Raw genomic sequence first — 16,889 nt, 5'->3', positions numbered from 1 at the left:
ACTCATGTATTTTGGTACTTTATATGCTTTCTGATTGCTTCCAGGTAGATGTGATCAGGATGTGGGATTCCCTTTTCACTCTTCTGATTGCTTAACTCAGAGTAACTTTCACAGGTGTTGTCTGCCTCCCTTGTAAACGGCAGTTGGTATTGGTTCTTACCAGGATTTTGGTTTTATAGAGTGTTATTGTAACTTGACTATATGGCAGCAGTTGCTCTCTTCTTGGGTAACATAGGGAGAGAAAGAGTCCCCCAAAGGTAAGTAGGGGGAGTATAAAACAGTGAAACAGCAACACCAAAAAAAAAAAAAAGTAAAAAAACAAACACCAAAAACTAGACTGGATACTGTACTCTATAATTGCAGAAAAGGGAGAGGAGGGAGAGAAAAAAAAAATCTGTAGCCTAATATGACTATGGCTTTAATGTCCTCTTTCAGCTTCTTGCCTTCAAAGCTGTGTAATAGATTTCAAGATGGCACTGTTGGTTGTTATGCTGTACCTCAGGATTTAATTTTCAGCCTTTTTTTTTTTTAAAAAAACTCTCTTTTCCTCTCCAAACGCCTTTTTGTAGCCTTTTCCATATTAAAAGAAACAAAACAAAACAGTTCAGGGCCTACTCTTGGGCTGAGAATATCTGTGCACATGTGTAGCAGAAGAACCCACCAATGGTGAGGGTGGGAGGTGTCCACTGCTCAGGCACCCCCTCTAGTCACCCGAATGGAGGTGCGCCAACAGTGGGTGTGTGGGGGGCCAATGAACAGATACCGCAAAAAAGAGAAACAGAACAAAGCAAAACCGTCAAAAGTGTATTGTCCACCTTTGCTCCGAGGTTCCCGCGACCTTTTTCCGTGGTGTATCTGCTCCCCCGCTTGGTCATGCCTTTTGGTCTTGCCTAAGCTGCAGAGCCTGGCAGATTCAAAAGCACACAATTTCTTACTTTTGCTTCAAGTTCCACTAGCTATTAGCCTTTAAACTTTTAAATATTCTTACCTATGTGGTTCAGTTTTGGAACTCTGCCTTGAATCTGCTTTACCTGGTATTGTGGTATTGCTGATCAAGAACCTCACTGTACCTCTGTCCTAGACGCCATCAAGCCCCACCTCTACAAACTAATTTTTGATAAACATCTTTCATGCCTATTTTTATACCTAATTTTCAAATGAAATATGCCAGTAAATCATTCTGCATCTTTTCCCTTTGTCATGCCCCACCCCCTCCCCACAATTAGTATTTACCCTGTCCCTTTTAAGCACTGCTTTAAATAGTTGTTCAAGAACTTTTTCTGTATGCTTTATGTTAGGTCCCATGAGTTGGTACCAACCCATAGCTACACTATGCAAAACAGCACAAATCACTGCCCTGTCCTGGGCCAACCTCATGCTTGATGCTGCCACTTTGCCAATCCATCTTGCTGGGGAGTCCTTCCTCTTTTTCTCGGACCCGCCACCTTACCAAACATGATATCCTTCTCCAGGGACTGATCCCTCCTGACATTATGTCCTAAGTGTGAGAGACGAAGTCTGACCTTCCTGGCCTCCAAGGAGCAATCTGGCTGCACTTCTAGCACAGATGTTTGTTGTTCTTGTGGCAGCACATGGTATTTTCAATATTCTCCTCCAACACTAAGTAAAGGATTTTTTTGTACAGACCACTGATTCAACCTGGAGTGGTAAATTCCTTGGGAATGGCAAATTAGGGCAAGTAGTCCAATCCATGATAAATGGTGTGTTTACCCCTTCCAAATGCTTATCAATGTACATTAATGTTACAGTACAGAGTTTGGCCAATTTTTTCTGTAAAAGGCTTTTCCTGTGACCCATTCTGTCTCTATCACACCTACTCAATTGGTTGTTACAATGTGATATTACATAGATATTACAAATGAATAGGCATGTCAGTGTTCCAATAAAACTTTATTTATAAAAACCGGTCATAGTTTACAGACCCCTATTATAGTGAGTAACAAAATACAGATTCACTGAAAAGCATTACCGAATCCATTCTTATTCGTATTTTGTTTTCTTACCCAAACAAAGTTACAAATTCTAATAAAAGAATGTAAGATTTTGAGACCAACAAGGGACTTCTCATCCTGGAAAAGGGTAAGAATCACTGTGGCAGACAAGAAGGCTTTTTGGTCTTCAGATCTGATGAGGGCCACTGTTAAGGAAATGTTGTTAACATTTTAAAATGTAAATGCCCTAAGTTGTGCTAAATGCTTGCTGTACATGAATTATTTCATTCAGTCTTCAAATTCAAATACAAAACTCAATAATGTACATCCATTTCATAGATAAGGAAGCTAGGCTAGAGAATTCAGGAACTTGGTGCAAAGCTAATGTAGCAAACTAGTGACAGGGCACAAACTAAATAAACTCCAGGGTTTCTGTACACTCAAAGCCCATTTCTTAAACTACTAAGCTAGAAACCAACCAATCCTCCAAGGGACACAGAAGACTCACACCGTACATTTGTTGGCCCAAATGCTTGTATTCCCTGAAGTTCTTTCCCTTGGGAGTTCTCACCAATTATCATTTTCTCAGGAACTTTGCTCTCATTACTCCTTTGATCTAGGCAAAGAAGCAAATTCCTTTTATTTTACCTTAAGCATTAACACTTTACTAAAAGAGGATGAGTAAAGGAAATCATAAGATCCTCTCTGCCAGCCTAAGGCCTACTTTCCAGGTCCCTGTTTTCTGTCCTATGAAACGAATCCTAAGTCTACTCCCTTTAGAGATGATCCTGGCCCTAAGCCATGGTGGTGTGCTTACTTACCCTGTGGCCCAGATCATTACTACAACAGCCCTACAATTCTGAGTGCTGAGTGGGTGCCAGTTTCCTGATAAAAATCAGTCAGAAGTCATTTGTAGGATTGCGGATGACACCTGCAGTGATGAGTGAGTGCATCACACTGATTCTATAACAAAGAGACCTCAGTGAGGCCTGGTTCAGCCTGTGTGGTCCCCACAGCTGGCTTTCCCTTGTTTTGCTGTGATTATTCCATTGCATGACCATTTCTACTACAGCCATTGGTATGTTCCTCCTCAAGGAAAAAATGACTACCCTGAAAAAGGAAGAGATGAACTAAATCGCCCTTCACATATGAAGTATTCTTTATTTATTAGAAGATCACTGCTGAGCTTAGAAAACGTCTGTATATCTTCACTGTAATGTTGAACTACGAAAATTGTTATAGCAGCCTCATATAAATTACTTGAATTAAGAAACACCACTGTAATAAAAAGGCAAGGTAAACAAATAGCTTAAGTATTTTATTTGTTTGCAACTAAGCTTGTTAACACTATATAATGAAAATGTACAAAGAATAATGTTGCAGTTTTTGGTTAGATTTAAGTCAAAGACATTCAATAATAAGGAATCTTCTAATGTGAATATTCCAATAAGTTCTCTAAGCCATCTGATCAGAACAACTGTCTCTGAATATCACCTTAACTTTGGAAGGTATTGGCATATATTTGAATTAAACTCAGAAATTTCAAAATAAACCCTATTTAAAAAAACTAGTCTATATTCAAGCTAAAACAATTTTAATAGAACTTTCTTTTCCAGAAACAATAATAAATGAAACAAGGCATTTTGTAAAATGTGGTCCTGAACAAGTCACAGTAAAAAATAAATGTATACATAACTTCTACCTCCTCAAAAAAGAGGCTACTTTCTGTTCCTCAACCTTGGACTCAAGTGAAGAACAGCCTGTAAGCAACTTTGGGCAGGAGGTTGCCAAAACAAAGCTCAAGCAGTTGAACATGGACACCTCTGGAAAGAATTTGGTGGAAGCTAACCAAAGGATCCAAATTCTATTTGTAATGACTGTTATGAAGGTGAAGTGGCTCCTCCCAATTTAGCAGTGCTGCTGGGCCTAGCCTATGCTATGTGCTCACCTATGCTATGCTCCTGAGCCAACCCTGATGATGCTCTTGCTCCAGAGGCAATCTTTCCCCTTGGAGGGTCAGTGTCCAGGGAGTTCTGATTGAGTGAATTAGGTGAGCGCAGACTCCATATAGATATTTTAAGGCTTGGAGTCAAAGTATTTCTCTAACATGACCAGGCAGAGTCCATGTGTCAAATGGCCTGTCTCCAGTTGTTCTAATGCCTCACCACATGCTTGTACACCTAGGATTGCAGACCTTCACTATGTCATCATAATCACATCTAATGTCCACTCTAACTTATGATTCATATTCTGTGCCTGGAAACAGTCCCTGTATTTAACAATAATACCTATACATAAAACAATCCACTGTTACAACTTATATGGTCACAAAACATTAATGATCTTCTGTAGACCAAGCAAATGTTTTCAACCATAATTGTTGTGTATCAAATTCACAGCCAGAATCCCCAAGATCAAAAAAGTTGCACAATACAAATAATAACTTAAAATACACATACACACATATACACATTCTCACACACACTTCTTACAGAACTGTGCTTGGGGAAACTCCATTTGTTGAGTGCCACTGAAGGCATATTTTGCTAAACTGCTGCTCCAGGTATTTTGTTTGGAAAATCTATCACAGTAGGGCACAGCTGTTTATTGGATGAGCAGAAAAGAAAGATATGCTTGTGGCAACCAGAAAGTTTCAAGGTCTTTCAAGTTGTATAAAAATGGACCCGCAGAAACATTTAAGTGTTCTCAGGATGCAAAGTTGGAGCTGAAATGTGATATCAAACCAGTTGCAAAAAGTGTACAGCAGCCATCTCTTGAGGTTAAACCTGGTACCCAGATATGCAAGAAAGCCTCAGGACACATCTATAAAGAATTTGGAACAAAAAAGGAAAAAATGAGTGAGAATACTAACAAATGTAATGTTTTTCTTTTTCTATTAACTAATGGTAAATGAGATGAAACCACATAGAGAATATGAATCACCACTGTAAAGGCATTAAATTTGGCCCTGGATCACAGTTTTGACCTTCTGTTTCCAACCTGGGCTGGTTCACCTCTTCTTAGGCAACCTGGTGGTCCCCACTTACAGGTCACCATATGATGCCAAACTTACTGTTAACACCTGATCGATATAACACATATTACAGCCCAGAACTCCTAGACTCAAGCGATCCTCCAGCCTCAGCCTCCCGAGTATCTGGGCCTACTATAGGCGCAACCTACCATACATGGTGGCTCACAGTTTTGAGACATAGCTATTTATAATTTATGCTTTGAGTAACTGGCAGCTGCAAGTTGTTTAGAATCAAGAAATCCTAACTATGCAGCACCTTAAGAAACTAACTTTCATAAGTTAACTATTGGAACTAACTTTCCAGAAAAAAAGGCAATAAATAAATAAAACAGACTACCTAGATTTTTAATCGTAGCTGAACCACTAGCTCTATGAGCTTGGGTAAATTTTCAATGCTATTGTGACCTGCAAAAATGGGGCTGGCTAATAACTGTTCCTCCTCCCTCACTGGGTTACTGTGAGGATTACATAAACTCTGGTGAAAATTTAAAGGGCTTATACAATGTTGGACACACATACATGCTTTAACTACTAGCTATTCTTTTACTTCAGAGAGGCCTTTGGCTCTTAGCAGGCAGGATACTCAGTGTCAAAATCTTGCTCTTGGAACTCAGAAAATTCAAAGAAAAACTTGGCAATACTTACAGCTTGTTGGCCTTGTCCCATATCGTCGCATAATCTGATCATGTGTGAATTTCACAAAAGATTCATATTGTTCTGTGAGGGAAAGACAGTGTAATAAAGTCTCTCCCAATTTTTCAAAAACCAAGTGTCAAGTTCACACTCAGCTTCCCAGTTTGAATTCTCTGCCCTCTCAGATCTCATTATAAAGGGCATTCTAAGATCTGTTCCTTCCTCTTCCATCCCAGAGCCAAACTCCCTGGCTCCCAGATTTGGTCAATGATTATCTGTAATATGACATCTTTCTAATAACTTCTTCTCTGCCCTAATTCCATTCCTTACAAATGGCCTCCCAAGACAGAAACATGCTCACTACCAGCAAATTTATAAGCAAACCACCTATGGGCATGAAGCTCTGAAGCGCTTTTCTGAACTTGAGTGAAGAAAACATGAGAAGAGGTAGAATGCCAGAAAGCTAAAAGAAAATTGTATACCGTTCAACTGTATAAAATTCTATAGAAGAAACATCCTCTAAGGAAAAAACTCAGTAGAAGAGTATAAGGTAGCCTGTTAATTGACCAGAGAAGTGAGTTATAGCTAGCTTTGAGGAGTGATAAATTAGGATTTCTTTTCTTATACATTATTAGTATATTAAAGGATCAAAAAAGCTCTATTGTAAATAAACGTGTTTAACTTTAATCCAATAGTTCTACATTTTAAGCAGATGCATTAACATTCTGAGGCATCATGTTGCAGGGGTCACCAGACTAGGAAAACAGTAATATTGTTACAAGAAGAAATGGTTGGTCCAGGATCACTGAGCACAACATGGCCCCTTTCACTAACAGGACCCTTCTTTCATATAAAGCTCTATTTGTTGCCACCACTAACCATGCCTTTTGGTCTAGCCTGAGCTGGGTTTCGTTGCTTTCCTCTATTGTACTTCCAGATTCACAGGATGCCTGACCTCCCACATTCACAAATTGACTCCCACCACTCCTCCTAGCCACCTGTTGGGAAGTTAGCACCATCCCAGCCACCTGTTACTCACCAACTGGCCCATATGACCCACTGAATGCCTTTATTCAAATAGAAAATTCTTGCAAGGAAGTTTATCTTGTTTCAGAAATGAAAATTCCTTCCATATAATGTAATGTTTACAACCCCCAAAAAGAGCACGTTCAATATTCATAATTCATTAAGTCCTCTTGCATATGAAACCCCACTCTTTTTCTAAGTTATTATTTACTTAACCAAGGTTAACCCTTACTGGATGCTATCAACAATGACATGTTGTTATTGTTAAGTGCTACGGGTCCTGACTCACAGAGACCCTGTTTTTAGGATTTCTGAGGCGTGGCTGCTGAGTTTGAACCAACCAATACCTTGTGGTTCAAACCAACCTTATGGCCCAGTGCGTTATCCTGCAATGCCACACACCAGGACTCCAATAATGATATAAGCACTGCTTGTCCTACCTGCTAATTTGGTGTTGAGGATTTGCTCATACTCCTCCCGAATTTTATCTTCATAGTCTTTTAAGAGACGCTCGCAAATTATTCCAACTTGTCGGAGGGTAAAGGTGGGCTGGTCCTTTTTCATCCAGGAAGAACCTAGCCAAAAGATAACTCTAGTTTACAAAATACATTTTAGTTCTATTGCTCAGAATTAACGTTATTCAAACAGTCCTCAGGATATAAACACTGTTTAGAAAAATGGTATTTCTCACTACCTCACATGAAATACTTTCACAAAATTGTTTACACCATTTGTTTTACACACCTAGGTCACATGTAAATGGAAAGATGGGAAGGAGGTGTGTTCAGGTGTGCTACTAGCTGACCTGCATATGTTGTTGTTGTTATGTGCCGTGGAGTCGGTTCCGACTCATAGCGACCCTACGAGGGCTTCCGAGGCTGTAAATCTTTACGGGAGCAGACCGCCTCATCTTTCTTCCGCAGAACTGCTGGTAGTTTTGAACTGCTGACCTTGCGGCTCGCAGCTCGATTCGTAACCACTATGCTACCAGAGCTGACCTGCATACTGAAAAATAATTCTGGTATCATAAAAAGCTGGGCCCATACTCAATGCTCATTTGGTAAAGAATAAAAAACAGATATAAGCAGTATAAAACATTGTGGATTAGAAAATCATGATATGAGCAGAGCTCTGATGTGTTCCTCAAAGCTGCTTAGCCTAGAATCAGTTTCTTGGGTCCTCTTACTCAGTCTATAAACCATTTAACACTCTGAAAATCATTTCCTACTTTAACAAGAAATTTTTTCTCTACACATGAACTCTAACCCAAAACATCTAGCCAGTCATTTCTAATTGTTTCTCTACCCATAATATACTCAATTACTTCCAAAACTGTATTACTAAAATTTCAAGAGAAGATTAAGAGATTTTCTAGTTCTAAGTATTGAAAGATCTGTCAATCATTTATGTGCAAGAGTAACTGGAATGCTAAAGTGACAATTTTGAACTAAAGCAAACAACTTTTATTTAGCCCTTGTTATTGTTAAGTGCTGTTGAGTCGTTTCTGACTTATAGCAATCCTGTTATAGGGTTTCCAAAGAGCGGCTGGTGGGTTTGAACTGCTAACCTTGTGGTTCACAGCCCAGTGCTGATCCTACAGCACCACACCAAGATGTCCACATTAGCCCTTGTTGTTATGTACTGTGGTACAGGGTTTCCAAGGCTATAAATCTTTACGGGAGCAGAAAGCCTCATCTTTCTCCAGCGGAAAAGCTGGTAGTTTCGAACTGCTGACCGTAAGATTAGCAGCCCAATTCGTAACCACTACGCTACCAGAGCTCCTTAGACCTGTTAAAAAGGTAAAATATTTGGTGAGGAAACAAACACTGAAGATGTACAAGCACTGGCCTGTAGACTATCTGATAGGGATACGGCAAGCAGGGCTGGGGCTGAACTATGTGACCGTGACGATTCCTTGAAAATCTGAGATTCCATTTTTGAGCACATCTTGTCTAAGCAACTATCAATGTCACAGAGCAATGCTGTTCTCTATCTATGCTGTCCAATATGTGGCTACTGTGAAGGAGAAACTGAATTTTAAATATATTTACTTATAATTAACTTAAAATTAAATAGCCTCATGTGGCTAGTAAGCTACAGTATTAAAAACAATGTGGTTACAGAGGATGCTCCTACATGGGGTTGGTGAAAGTCCAACCAAATCAATCTAAGGACTTTGCCAATTTTAACTCTGGTTTTACAAATATTTATACCTAGAGCTCTAATGCATACATGTTTCCAATTTTATTCCTCTAGGTGAGACCAATTCTGGATTAGGAGATGATCATTACTTAGTGTCATTTACAAGGATTTTGCTTACCTGGAGAGCTAGGTGCTGTAAGTGCTGAGGAGTGAGGCTGATTGTCTGAAGGACAAGCTTCACTCTGATTAAGAACGACTTCTAAATGTCTCCACCTCTGATAACGACTATATTCTTGTTTTATGTTCTGGAAAATTTGCTCTAATAAAAAAGAAAGAAACTTGAGCATATGCTTTATCATCAAGTCTTCAAACTTTCTTCAGAAGTGGGATGAGTCTTTTGACTAGATTTCAAATACTTTCTCTAACATACAGGGCAGGCCTCAATCTTTTCCCTTCTCCCAGTAACAAATATTAACAAGAAAAAAGTTTATGCTGTATAAAACACTCCTCCTACAGTCCCTAAGACAGAACACTATTTCAACAATGCAAAAAACAGAAGCTATTTTGGCATAAGTCACTCAGTTCCTTCATCATTTGTGAATTTCTGCCATGTGCTGGATGATGAACTAATGCGACTTACAGCCAAAGGAACTGCCCTTAACCTAATAGGGAGCTACTTTTGATATCCTCTAAGTTTTATAATTTCTTAATTGAAGCATTAAAGGGTCAGCTTCTTACCACCTAGAGGCCCTTCTGATAATGAAGTTCTTGTCCTTTTTGGGACTCTTATGATCTGGGGGAAGTGAATAACACGCACAGCCTGCCCATTGACCAGGGAAAGAGCTAAGATTTAATGCTTGGAACTGATGGTCAGGGCTCAGAAGACTTTTTTTTTTTTATCCTACAAGAGGCAATATTTGGTAGGATTCTGAGTCTAGGTATGAACAAAACAAATTTGCTAACATGTGTAAAGGGAGTCAAGGACACACAAATCACTAACCACCTTGACTACACACCTAGATTCAACACAGACTCTGGAAGAAAGCGTTTTTCAAGCGTTTCATTTTTGCGGTATTATATTCACTTAATAAGTCCTTGTGTGGCACAGGATAAGCACTGGACTGCTAACCACAATGTCAGCAGTTCAATTCCACCAATATCTGTCAGAAATCCTATACAGGGACACTACGAGTCCATCAGAACCAACCTGATAGCACAACATTCACTTTTCAGATAATAAAGCCTCCTTATAAAAATTACACCACCCTTCCTTGCTGTTGTCATCAAGTGCCGTCGAGTTGATTCCGACCCGTAGTGACCTGTATAGGGTTTCCAAGGAGCAGCTGGTGAGCTTGAACCATCGACCTTGCAGTTCAAATGACTTTGCAGTCTGATGCATTAGCCCACAGCGCCACACCAGGACTTCCACCCCTCCTTAAAATCACATTATTCCAGTGTATAGTGTACTATAGCCTATTTTTTCTTTTAAATGGGGGCAATGTTAATAATGCCACTTTGTTATTTACTAGCTGTATGACCATAATCTTGTAAAATCATTCAGGATCATTAAGCCTAGCCTGTCAATAGAAATATTAAGTATCTTCTTGTTATTATGTGCTGTGGAGTCGGCGCCAACTCACAGAGACCTTGCACAGGGTTTCCGAGGCTATAAATCTTTACGGGAGCAGAAAGCCTCATCTTTCTCCCATGGAACAGCTGGCAGTTTCGAACTGCTGACCTTGCGGCTTGCAGCCTGATTCGTAACCACTACGCTACCAGAGCTCCTTTAAACGTCTACCTATAATTAAATTGTGAGGGTCAAAATTAAAGATACTAGTATTGCTACAGAAGGGAGGTGCTGTCCTCTCTTGAAGACTGACATGAATTCAAAGTAGCCCCACATGCATGTTTCTGAACTCAGTAACTCATTGTTCTTAAACACTGGAACAATGTAGGATCAGAAAACTTTGCTTTAAGAGTGCAATGAAGTCCATATTTTAGATCTATGAATGTATGAAGTCTTCGCTTCATCGTTAAAATGTACTATTCACCAAGCAAATACTTGCCAGATTCAATACAAAGATGCAAGAAACTGCAAAGATTTGAAACAAGAAAGGACAAGTATGAGTACAATACTCAAGAGAACAGAAGGTCTTTGATAAACCTTTAACTGCCTCCTGTGTGGCCAAGTGAACAAATGGAAAGCTATAACTCTGAAGCGGGTAGAAGGACTAGTTAGAGCAAGAACCTAAACATGGCCTCCATGATAAAAAAAACAAGGAAGTAGACTTGATTTTCTTCCCAAGAAGGCCCCATAAGAAGGAAACAGCATTTTAAAAACACAAATGCAACTTAACAGTGACTAGTAATTTAAATCCTTGCCTGTTACTATTATTTAACGTCCAAGTTGTTGTTGTTAAGTGTTGTACAGTTGGTTTCGACTCATAGCGTCCCTGTATAGGGTTTCTGAGGAGTACCTGGTTAGTTTGAACTGCTGACAAACACTGTGGTTAGCAGTCTAATGTTTACCTTACAGCATCACACCAGGATCCCACTTCCAAGTTACGTCAGGCTTGATCCATTCTTCAAAACTATGCAATGGCTCCTAGCTGCTATAGACCAAAACCCCAACTCTGTAACACAGCTTCAAGGACTTCTAAGACAAGGTCTGTTATTTTTTCAGTTGCATCTCTTACTACAACCCAGTTTCTTTAAACAATTCCTTCTTTAGTATTTGGAGTTTCGACTCCATGGCGCACCACCACCAGCAGCAGCCTTGGTTTAACTAGTTTTCTTTTGCCTGAAATGGGGCTGTGCCTCTCCTCCCCTCACATTATTCAAGGTCCAGCTACCTCAATCCAGAAATTATTCCCCAAACCCCAAGTCATGATCAACAGCTATGCATTTATACTCCACATTTAAAAATCTCTCCAAAGTAAACAGAGCCCTTCTAGGCCTAGCACTCACCTGTTGTTAAGTGCCACTGAGTCAGTTACGACTCTTAATGACCCTGTATAGGGGTTGAGGTTTTAAATCTTGATGGGAACAGAATGCCTCATTTTTCTCGAGTGGTTGGAGGGCTCAAACCTCTGACCCTGTGGCTAGTGTTTATTGTATGGAGCCACCACATTCCTAGCACACAGTAAAAATGTGAGCCATAAAAGGCTTAATTTTTAAGGCCTTTTCCACCAACAGTATTATACCTTTTTTTAAAAAGTAAAAACAGCTTCCTAATCATTCGGAAAGAAAGTTACAACCCTGGGATGGTATAAAACAAAGTCATTGTTTTAATTAATTTCTCCTTTAGATGGTTTTATTCTTTTTAGTTATATAGCAGCTAACATTTTCCCCGGTTCACTCTCATTGGTTCTTTTTTTTTTTTTTTTTTAATACAAAGATTTTTGGCACCTTTTACTTAAGCCAAATCATCAAATAATGAATCATTAGTACTTTATACGTCTTTCATGACAGAATCAGCATTAAGGGATAGAACTGATCAATCTTTACACATAATATTTTAAATAAAATATTTATAGCACTGTCATATTCAGGTTTCCATATCCATTCAATTATTACTGTAATGAGAACTACAACAGAATTAATTTAGGGGCTAGCACCTGGTGTGCAATGTAGGATAGGCATAGGCCTGCTCAGCACAAGATTGGTGGTTCAAATTCACCAACTGCTCCTTGGAAACTCTATACAGAGTCACTATGAATCAGAACCAACTCAATGGTACTTAACAACAACTGGAAGAAATGACATTTACTTAAACCCATCGCTTTATACTTTCCAAAACGGTTTTTACAAATATCTGAATTGGTTCTTTACAATAGATAGGTAGGGCAACTAGTCACATTTTGCAGTGAAGATATCTAGAAGATTATGTGGGCATTTGTAGAAACACTAAGAAGAACAAAAACATGATTCCAAGTGAAGATTTAGAGCTTTTTTTTTTTTTTTTTACATTTTATTGTGCTTGGGTGAAAAGTTTACAAAGCAAGCTAGTTTTCCATTCAACAATCTATATACAAATTGTTCTGTGGCATTGGCTTGTTGTTGTAGGTGCTGTTGAGGTGGTTCTGACTCATAGTGCGACCCTATATAGGGTTGCAACCGACCTTGCAGTCCAGTGCTTATCCTATAGTGCCAAACCAGGACTCCTTGGCACTGGCTGCTACCCTCTAATTGTGTCAGTCCCTTCTCCATTTCTGTCCCTCTAGTGTCCCTGCTCCTCCTTACCTTTTGGGCAAATGTTGCCCAAAAGGGTTTCCAAGGAGCGGCTGGTGAGCTTGAACCGCTGACCTTGTCATTCAAACCAACCTTATGGTCGAGCGCTTTTTCTACAGTGCCATACCAGAACACACAAATCTATATAGACAAATGCCGACAACTATACCTATACATGCATGTGCATACAGTCCTATAAGGCACACTAGTGGCACTGCAGAATAAGCACTGGACTGTTACCACAAGGTGGGCAGGTCAAACTCACCAGCTGCTTCACCAGAGACCGATGTAAAGATTTCTGCTCCTGTTAAATATTTACAGCCTTGGAAACACTATACAGAGTTGATATGAGTTGGAAGTCCTATACACCCTCCCTCATTCTCTCCCTACTTTTGAAGAGCACTTTACAAAGAACTTTCACAAATGTTACTTCATTCTGTATATAATACACGTAAGGATTAAGTGGTCAGGGAATTTTAAAGTGGAACCGAAATCCTTCCCAGGCCTGGTAAGTAGTCAAGTAATGGATGAGAGATTTGAAGAAACGCCTATTTGGATTAGCAAGAGAGGGTAAAAAACACCAGGATGGAAGGCATGGATATAAACACAAGACACGTCTAGTGAAAAGAGCAGAGGAATTGCCTGAGGTATAGGTAAGACTGACTAGGTAAGCTAGGGATACAGTTGATAAATCCTTTAAACGCCAGCCATGATAAAGAGGTGAACGTAAGTAAGGAAAAGTCTGAAAGACCAATTTAGCTGGCAAATGCTAGCAACTTGTGTGAGACCATGAACGCCTAAAATCAGCACTGTGGATTATACAGAGGAAAAAGGAAATAAAGTCTTATGGCATTGGTAACTGCAGGCAGCGAGGAAAGAATGATTCTTAAAAAAGCAATGCCAAGATTTTACTTATGCTTGAGAAATAGGGGGGCGGGGGAAACTCCCTCAGGAAGAAACAACTTCCCAAAGCCCTTTACAATGACTAAATATTAATGCTGATGCACTTTCCTCTGTACTCCTGCAGCCCGATTAGGTTTCTTTGCTTTATTGTCACATCAGCTCTTCCCTTTCCTTGGTCTATGTGGAATCCCTTACTGAAAAGGTCCCTGTGTTATGGATAAATTCTGGCTTTTAGAGCCTCTGCATATTGAAGGATTTTCAACTTGTAGGTATCGACGTACCGATTTCAAGGCATATAAGATACAAAACAATAGCCATATCATAAAAAACAAAAAACAGAACCAGTCTCTTCGAGACGATCAGGTTGGGCTCGGATTCTCAACTGCGGCCTCTGGTCCACCCTCTGAGACTTGGGGAAATCAGGTCTCCCCACAAGTTACAGTACAGCGCTGAACTGCTCACTTACGCCCCTTCCCAGTAATCCTCCCCATCCCCCCTCCCAGGCCTGGTTCGTGAGTAGAATCCAATTTCCCAAGGCCCACTGGGTCTACCGGGCGGCTCAGTGCAGGCCCGGGCAGCGAAGTAGGGTGGGAGTTGGGGCGGGGGTGAGGGGGGGGCTGGGGCTTCGGGGACGGGGAAGGCCCTGCGTGGCCAGGGATATTCCCATCTCCCCTTTGGGGCCCAGCCCTCTAGGTTCTCCAGCTCCAGGAAAACCAAAAACCGACACCGTGGCCCCACTACTCCCGGATGTCTCCCACCCCCGGAAGCAGCCAGGCCCAGCGGCGCCCCAGTTCCCTTTTCTCAAGGCAAAGAAGAGGTACGACCATTAATTTGCCTACCGTCCAGCTTCCCCCTCCCCCCCCCCCAAAAAAAAACCTGGGACTGGCTTCCTGCCAAACCCGCAGCGAAGGTTACCCGGCGTTGGAAGGCGCCGCTCGCTGCCGGGCGGGGCAGACTGCTGCAGAGCCGGCGGCGGGGTCTGCATCGGGAGCAGCGACGGCGGAGGCTCGGCGTCCGGGGACCTGAGGCCCGGAGTGGAGCCGGGCAGAGGGGCGCAGCGCCGCCGCTTCGGAGAGCCGGGGCTCAGCAGCGCCGCCTCGAACTCCATGGGCCGCTTCAGCGTCGCCCCGCACGCCATGCCGCTTAGGGGGCTAAGAACCAGTTGTGGACTCGGCGGTAACTACGGCCCAACCCTCCGCCTCTTCAGCGGGGCTCGAAAGCCAAGCCGGCTCCAATGGCGCCTCCAGCACCCGGCAGCAGCGCCGGCCCCGCCTCCTGTGACATCACGGGCCCTCGCCACCGCCCGCCACAGGGGTGGGGGGAAGCCGGAAGAGGGCTGCTCTGGGCAGTCGTCCCCGGCCCGCGGTACCACCTGCTGAGGAAATGGAACAGTCTAGGCGGAGAGCGTGGTCACCAGGCAACCTTGGGAAGGTCCCCACCCCCGCCTTCGCCCCTCTCAGGCTCCCATCCCCCTCTCTGGAGTAGTCGCGCTCCGGTGGTCCCTTAGGTTTTTGCACCTGCGCGGCAAGGCCGTGGGGGAGGGGGAACTTAGAGGAGTCTGGTGACAAGCCGTTGGGGTCTCCGTAGTCTCCCAGTCCCATAACTTCTTTCAGGGCCCACGACGGAAAAAAAGGGTGATTCTAAAAGGTCATCCAGGATGGGTTTTAGGAAGTCTATGAAGCCCATAAATTCGTGTGCAAACTTATGCGTGTTTGTGGATGTATTATTTGGAATAGATGACACATACCTTTATCAGCTTCTCAAAGGGGTCTTCAAAAGTTAAACACTTAACAGCAAACCCGCATTGGCTTAAACTATTCAAAAATGAAGTTAGGAACTCCAGCTGTTAGCTTGTGTGTCATTTTCTGTTTGATCAAGCAGGCTAGGTGGTTCCTCAGGTCTGACCGAATTCTTTACAACACTGCTGGCTGTAAAATGCTTTTGATATTCTGGAAAGATGAACACATAACAGCTTTCAGAAACGATTGTATTGGCGGAGGTGGGCCCAACAATAGACCGTCAAAGGGGTGGGATCTGTGGTCCAAAAGATTAAACTCCTGTAACTATTCATATATTGAATAGTGATTGTGCCTCCTTGGATGTACTAAAACACATCCCTGGGATTTTCCAGGATGTGCCAACCTTCAGATACTATTTTGTAATAGGCTATATGCCAGATCAACATGCCCCCACATTTGAGTTGGAAAATATGAGCATAATACTTCAATTCCACCTTTTGTCCCCTCTCTGTTGCCTTTCCCTAGGTCCTTTCCAGTTTCTCCAAATTCTTTAAATATTAAAATACAGCTCATGTATTTTGCATTTGTTATGTGCCGTTGACAAATGAAAATAATCCTGAAACAACTGAGCACATAAAATGTTATATTTATTTTACTCCATTTATTTTCATAAGGATATGAATAAGGTTTACAATAGCCACAAAAATTAGAACTAGAACTTTAGGGCCAGAGAAAAAGGAGATCACAACTATCCTAGGGTCAAATATGACTGCGACTGAATTTGAAATTTAGTTCTGAGCTTCCTGGTTGCTAGGACAAAAAGGAAAAAATATATATGTGGAATAGATCTTGTTATTTGAAAGGAATCAGTTCATCAAAGGAGTCAGATGATAAATTTTTTCGTTTCTGGTAGCACTAAATTCTAAAGGTAGTTTCTTAATGACCTTATTAGAGCTTAGTAAATGATGTCATAGATCAACTAAGATTTGAAGGAAGAATGCAAAAGTAAAATTCATATAAATATTTGCCATCTAAAGCCAAGGACATAAGGATGTAAAAAGAAAATTGATGGTTAATTTTTGAGAAACTTGTCTAATGTGGTCCAGGTAAACTGCTGTCTTATATTCTAAACTGGTTGGTCCATAGTTAAGAGCGTAGATAGGGTTTGCAAAGTGTATCCTTTGGGCAGTCAACTCAAAATAGCACTTCTTCTAGCTATAGCTTTATTGA

General features: G+C 41.3%; 1 protein-coding gene across 3 annotated transcripts; it reads right to left on the bottom strand.

The window, feature by feature from the left end:
* Positions 1–3,809: 3,809 nt before the first annotated feature.
* Positions 3,810–15,199, bottom strand: AKIRIN1 (akirin 1). Of its 3 annotated transcripts, XM_006867566.1 has the most exons (5): positions 14,836–15,199; positions 8,966–9,106; positions 7,086–7,220; positions 5,632–5,703; positions 3,810–4,775 (listed from the first exon to the last, which is right to left on the bottom strand). In XM_006867566.1, exons 1-5 carry the CDS (start codon positions 15,056–15,058, stop codon positions 4,765–4,767), a joined length of 582 nt encoding a protein of 193 aa, XP_006867628.1. In that variant the 5' UTR covers positions 15,059–15,199; the 3' UTR covers positions 3,810–4,764. The 3 variants fall into 3 exon arrangements, with proteins under 3 accessions (XP_006867628.1, XP_006867630.1, XP_006867629.1); XM_006867568.1 differs by lacking the exon at positions 8,966–9,106 and having other exon boundaries at positions 3,977–4,775; positions 14,836–15,156; XM_006867567.1 differs by lacking the exon at positions 7,086–7,220 and having other exon boundaries at positions 4,065–4,775; positions 14,836–15,156.
* Positions 15,200–16,889: the final 1,690 nt, after the last annotated feature.

Source organism: Chrysochloris asiatica, unplaced genomic scaffold (genome assembly GCF_000296735.1).
Source record: "Chrysochloris asiatica unplaced genomic scaffold, ChrAsi1.0 scaffold00106, whole genome shotgun sequence".
In the NCBI taxonomy this organism is placed as follows: Eukaryota; Metazoa; Chordata; class Mammalia; order Afrosoricida; family Chrysochloridae; genus Chrysochloris; species Chrysochloris asiatica.
This window is presented reverse-complemented; position numbering and strand designations above follow the sequence as displayed.